We start from the raw sequence: 6676 nt of genomic DNA, 5'->3' as shown, positions 1-6676 counted from the left end.
GATATGACAAGAAAATGGGCTTCTGAAATGCAGAAAAAAGTGAAAAAACAAAGTATTATGTGGATTTTTTTATGTTCAAAATGTTTCAATATGTAAGGGAGATGCAGTCTTTCTTGTGCAGCACAAAACTTCTATCAACTCCTGTAATCCACTTGCATCTTAAATTATCAGAACACGGATTAAACCTGAATCATACTTTTAATTTCGACATTCCTTCCATTCTTGCCACTGTCCCCAACCACACCAAACGTCTCATCTCAGAGGCCATTTACATAAATTTGACAGAGAATTCCGTCAATCATAAAGTTGATAAAGACTGCATCTCCCTTACATATCGAAACATTTTGAACATAAAAAAATCCACATAATACTTTGTTTTTTCACTTTTTTCTGCATTTCAGAAGCCCATTTTCTTGTCATATCCTTTATTCTTGTTTTTCTAAATTCTCACATTTTTAATTTCTTTTATTTATTTTTTTTTTATTATTTTATTTAATCTTTCAAATTACCTGTGTATACAAAGTGACCTTTATTTTAAAATTTACAAAATTATTTAAACATATATTGTACATACTGGAAAACATAAAATTTTTTCATGATTTTATTTCAAGCTAGTGACTTTCACCTAACATTGTCAAGTAATTTTCGATGGCGATGAAATCTGAGTAGAAATCATTACTGTTGCCTGTACATAGAATGTAATAGTGTAGGCTATAGAGGGGTGACTGGAGCAGTTGTTTTTCTTCCTTGTACTCTTTCTGACAGGCTAACAGTTCAAAAAGATTAGGGTATATTTTTAAATATAAATAATTAGTTGTAATGCTACAACGAAGTTTCAAAGGGTTTAATTTTTTTTAATAAATAGAGTGTACTGAAATTTGGACAGGAGGGAAGTGCGACTTTAAAAGGAAAACATTATTTTAAAACAGTAATAACGAAAAAAAAAACTTTTTAATAAAAAATAATAGGACTTATATTCTGTGAGAAGATGGTGGGGGTATGGTCAGCAAAAAAATATAAATAAATAAAAACTTATTTATTTGTGCCGACAATTCATTTGGAAATCTATTAAAATGATTTTCAATTCAAAATGATACATGTCCACAAATCAATAATTTTCAATAAATTTAATAATTCAATAGAACTTGATAGTGATAGGCAGAAGAGCCCGAAAGGTTGTTCAAATGTTAAAAGAGTTAAGAAGTGGATAAAAGGTGTAAATGGATTACTGACTTTGAAATATAAATTGTTGGAGCATAACATATTGCCACAACTTCAAATTACAGAAGGGATGACCAAAGCAATGATTTTTTAAATTTAATTTATCAATTATTTTTCAAGGGACTGGAAAAATCTTCAAATCATTAAGAGTCGACTGTATTCATATAGGCAATTAAGATTTCTATTTACATTAGTATATTATTTCCATAAACTTTAGTAGTCTGCTGGGAATACTTTCTTGGATTATGTTCCTGTTAAGTATTTGTGATAGTGGGGTTGAGTGATTCATTTTTATCTATAAATGAATAATTGTTCAGATATTTTCTGTATGGAACAGGTTAAAAAACTTTTTTTTTTTTGCTGTTTTTAAACAATGTTTGCCTTTTAGATTGCACTTCCCCTTCTTCTGCCCACTTAAATAGAGTGTACTGAAATTTGGATACGTACGTGGGTAGGAAGGAAGTGCGATTTTAAAAGGACAACATTTGAAAACAGCAAAATAAAAAAAACCAGTGAGTCATATATGGTTAAAAGTTTTAATATATCCTTTAAAAAAGTTGCCTTTTTTACACACCTTAAAAATACATTAGTCAGTTTTCATTTTCGGCTACTCTTTCAATATTGCCTGGGTATTCTTTTCTTCCAATATTGGTTATTGGACTTGAGCTGTATCTCAAGAAATGATTGTGGGTTTTAATTATTTATTTGTCACTGTTTGTTTTAGGAAGCATTATGTTGGATTGAAATTTGTTCACTCATCACAGTCTGGAAACCACTTTCTTCTTCTGAAGCTATTTCCTGGATTTGTGGTCAGCCTGATGTACAGCACTCGAGTATCTTTGAGAAAGCATTAAAACTGACCGAGGGTGTTTCATATAATAAATTAATTCGATTTATGCCTAATAAACCTACAGATGAATCTGAAAATAAGGTATTTTATCTTACATTTTAAAATCATTACTATTTTTGTTATGAATCTTTTTTTTTTTTTTTATGTTATCTTTATTGCTTGTAAGTAAAATTGCTATTTAACTATGCTTCCTTTCTTTGAATTAGTTTGCATTTAACTTCATCTCTCACGTTTTATTTTTTCTATTGTTCTCTCTCCCTTTTGTTTAGTTTTAAAATTTAGTTCTAATTTTTATTAAAACTAAAATGAGTGCAGTCAAAGAAAGAAAATGTTTTCTTTTACCACACCCTGACCATCATCCTTCTATTATTACACACAGTCAATCATCGATCTTCCAGTATGTCTAATTTTTAAGTTTTAATGTTTCGCAAACATTTAATTTTTTTATTGCTTTGGGTAGTTCCTCCTAAGTGGAGCTAAGATTTTGATGTAATTAAAATGCTGTTTACATACTTATTTAATAATTCTAAAACAAATTTAGATGGATTTGTTTTTAAGACATCTTATACTTCTGTTTTTGTGCAGCAATCCCAAAACTTTCTATTTGAAAATATTGTTAATAGAATGTCCTTTTCATGATAGAAATGTCTGTTAAAGTGTGACTGAATTAACAAAAAAAAAACAGACTATATATATATAGTCTGTTCTCATGAGAATCTAGCCACTATTGCATTGTACTATTTTATCCTATGTCTACTAATTGTAAGGAAAAATAAGCAACATTTTCTCTTATCTGCAATTAATTTTTTATTTAAGTAGGTCAGTGGTTACCAACAGGTGGTCTGTGAAAGCCTTAGAATGGGTCACAGCTCGTTCTGGCAATACATATTTGTATTGTCACAATTTTTTGTTGGAATTATTTTATTAATTATCTTTTGTGATGTTTTGGTGTCTGCTAAAAGGTTTTCACCAGCAAATTCACATTAAAAGTGTCTCAAAATGCACCTTTAACCAACTTAAGTTCTCAAACACTTTCAGTGGGGAACCCCCGTGTTCCCTAGTCTGGTTTAGGTGTGGGTCACTCATGGTTCTATTTCCGACTCAGTGATCCGCAGTCGTTCTTGAGTTAGAAACCACTAGGTTAGATTATTATGTTAATGAATAATTTTTTGTTCTTTATTTCATCTCAATTAAGTTTTAACTTTCCTCATTCTATTTATGATGTAAAAATATTGTATTTGCTCTCATTTATTATAATAATAAATTTGTCTTAAGGTTTGGGTATATATCAGTGGTCAATTGGGCCTGGCTGGATGTAGTGAAGATAAAAATATGTCTTTGAGACATGTCGTATTAGCTGTTTCTGCCGCATATAGATACCACGTTCAAAACCCAACCAGCTCAGCACGTATCTTTTTACAGTTGTGTCCATGGATTTCTCCATCAGGTAATTTTTTTGTTAATATTGATTTTGAAGTGATTTAAAATTAATATGCTCTTTAATTCATTGGAGCGTCTAAAATATGGTTAATTTATTCATGTGTGCATCATTTTTTTTTTTTATCCTTTTAAATGTCTAGTGCAGTGGTTGGAAAACTTAAGAAGATATTAATCCTTTACCATTAAAAATGTAAGGACAAATTTATAAAAGCCATAATTATATTTTGTTAAATAGTTTTTTTTACTTAAGTTACCAAATGACTTATGTATCATTATTTGAATTGCTTTGTTACAAACAGAGCTATGTCCAATTTCCAACCTTAGTCTGGAGATAAAAAAAAAAACTTTCACCTCAATGGCAAAACTAAAATAGTAAACACTCAACCACAGTTTGTAGTCGCAGGCCTGTACATACTTGTGACTGAGCTACTTGTAATAAACAATATATTATATTCATAGTAATGTATTCATATATAGTTCACATGTCAATAGTAATCTTAAAATTCATGATGAATGCCAGTATTTTTTGCTCCTCCAACATCTTCAAATTTCTTCAGAAAAGATTTATTAATTTTCCAAATTTCTTCGTAATAATTTATTTTATTTTATAATATCTATGAAATTTACAAATTTATTAAATGAGAAATACATCTAGTAAGGCTGATGTGATTTCTATTTCAATGGCTTGTTAGTCTTTTGGAGAATCTAGCCATGAAAAGTTTCATAAAGGCGAATTGATTTACTGCATTATTTCATCTATCTCTTAAGACATTCTTATGTTCATAACTGAGAAATTTATGACATGAATATCATTAAACTCAGTTATACGTAGTAATCTTTTTATTGCTTTTTTCAGGTCCACTTGGTGATATTAAAGTTTTTGAAACTTGTGATAAATCTCTTAAAGAAAGTCTAAACACATTTTTTGCAAGCTGTGTTGTTTATTGGCTAGAAGAGTTAATCAGAAAATCTGAAATTAATTTTAATGAATCTACTACCATTCATAAGATTAATGATGTTGTCAAAGAGTGTGCAAAACTTGTGTTTCACAAGAACATTCTGAATTATTATAAGTACGAAGTTGAGCTGAAGAAACTAGAGAATTCTATTGCTGTTAATAAATTAAAATTGTTAAAATCGATGAAATATTGTAAAGAAATTGAGGCCAAGCTTCAAGGTGAACCAATTGCTACTAATGGCACCATCTGTGATGATTCAAGTGGAAGCTTAGAAAATCAGGACTTGTCTGAAAGCAAACCATCAGAAGAAAATTCTGCTGAAAAAGCAGAAGATGAGGCTGAGAAATATAATAAGTTAAAATCTCTCAAATCAAAATTTGAGGATGAACGAATTGATTCTCCTAATCCTTTTATCTTGTATTGTACGATGAGAAGTTTTATGCAAAAAATAATGGATCATAATGAAAACAGCCGAGAAACTATGGAGATAATATCTAATGAAATCGTTGGTAAAAGTTTTGAATAATTTCTGACTTCCTAAAATCGGCCGTGTGCATAGTGCCTTTTTGATCTCTTCTCTGAGTAACAGAGATTAAGTTTAAGATCTTAATTTAAGTTTGTATTTTTTAAATTTTCAAGTGAAATTTATTTTTATATTTGTACATCTTTATGAGAGCTGTAAGTTCCTATTTCATTGCCAGTATTATGTAATTTATTAAAGTACCTTGTTTATTTTCAGTGTTGATATTAGCCTGTTTTTTAACTAACTACTTACTTTCAATACATGTAAATTGGTTACCAAAATAGTTTTTTTTTCTCCTTTGTTATTTATTTTAAATAATTTTAACTACTGCAATGGTAAAAAAGATGGTTAGCAGCTGTTAATTTGCTATCTAGCATTTCTGAGTGTTGAGGTAAGATTTATTATGTGGTTTCACCATGAAATAAAAACCTGCCCATTTAGAAAATTACCATTAATTATCTTTTAAATGCATTGTTTTAATCTTATTGTAGGTGTATATTTTTAAGTTATTCAAACTAATTTTTTCTCTAGACTTAAGAAACAATTTTTTATGAACTATTTAAGAGTCCAAAATTTTTTAAACCCAGCCTTAATTGCACATCTACTGCATAAAGGGAACAAGCATTAATAGTGTTTTTGAGATATAGTGATCAATAAGTAAGTGAATGATTGGATAGTGATGAACAGCCTGGTTTTATTATATTGATAGAAATTAAACTAAAATGTTTAGATAAAAAATAATAAAACCATTGAATTTTTTGTTATAGTAAGTATATGTTAACACTTAATGCTAAGTATTATAACAACAAGTTGTGTTATCATATCTTTCTATATAGACAATTTCTTAGCTTTAACACCTATAATTGTAAATTGGTCCATAAAATACTTAACATCCAATTTATACCTAAGGCAGGTTCAAGAGTGGCCATAAAAATCTGGAAACATGAACATGCCTAATCTTAACTTAGTAGGTAGTTCATAATTAGCACCCAGGAATCATTTTAAGTTTATGAAATAAATTGTTTCTAAATAACTCATTACATAAGAAAAGTAACATAAACTAACAACTTTAATAGATGTCAATATGCAAAACAGTGTTTTTCACAATCGATAACTACAGTGCCCATAATTGGTACAACGGTAATCTATAAAATAAAGGGCGTGATAGCCCTATCGTTTGGGGCTTGGTCTTAAAGCACACAGTTAAGACCAATGTGGATTCGATTCCCATGTGGGACAGTTAATATTTATTTCTCAGTGGTCCCAAGAAATGAATCTTGACACTCCTACCTTTTAAGCTTGGTAGATCCTTTACAGTTACCAAACCTAACAAAAATATAATAAAATATTTTTTTATTTCAGTATTTTAAGCTCAAATCATTTGAGAACCTTCATAGTCTTGAAGTATATCTCTAACACAAGATTATATATACATATTGTAATAATTTTTTAAAAAATATTAAAAATAAAATAAAAATGAATCTTTACTCGTTTTATAACTTTCTTCAAATATAAAAGATAACTTGGGTTCAAATTAAGAACTTTAATATAAAATAGATAATATAATTTTATTATACAAAAAGAGAGACTCTATATCTCAGGGCGGGTTACTAGCAATCAGAATACAAACACTTTTACTATTAACTTAATTAAATTAATATCTCTGTTACAATTGTAATTAAA

The 6676-nt window shown here is 28.8% G+C and overlaps 1 protein-coding gene across 1 annotated transcript in view; it reads left to right on the top strand.

Annotated features, from left to right (window-relative positions):
- The window catches only part of rig (rigor mortis), a 23973-nt gene extending 18758 nt beyond the window's left edge, over positions 1-5215 (top strand). The window contains exons 21-23 of the mRNA XM_014415164.3: positions 1946-2152; positions 3347-3518; positions 4368-5215. Coding sequence (XP_014270650.1) covers positions 1946-2152; positions 3347-3518; positions 4368-4996 — 1008 coding nt within the window. The 3' untranslated portion in view covers positions 4997-5215. The remainder of the gene's footprint in view (positions 1-1945; positions 2153-3346; positions 3519-4367) is intronic.
- Positions 5216-6676: the final 1461 nt, after the last annotated feature.

This window comes from Halyomorpha halys, unplaced genomic scaffold (assembly GCF_000696795.3).
Source record: "Halyomorpha halys isolate HHAL.00 unplaced genomic scaffold, Hhal_1.1 Scaffold94.1, whole genome shotgun sequence".
In the NCBI taxonomy this organism is placed as follows: Eukaryota; Metazoa; Arthropoda; class Insecta; order Hemiptera; family Pentatomidae; genus Halyomorpha; species Halyomorpha halys.
The sequence above is the reverse complement of the archived record's forward strand: the minus strand, read 5'-3'. Positions and strand labels throughout refer to the sequence as shown.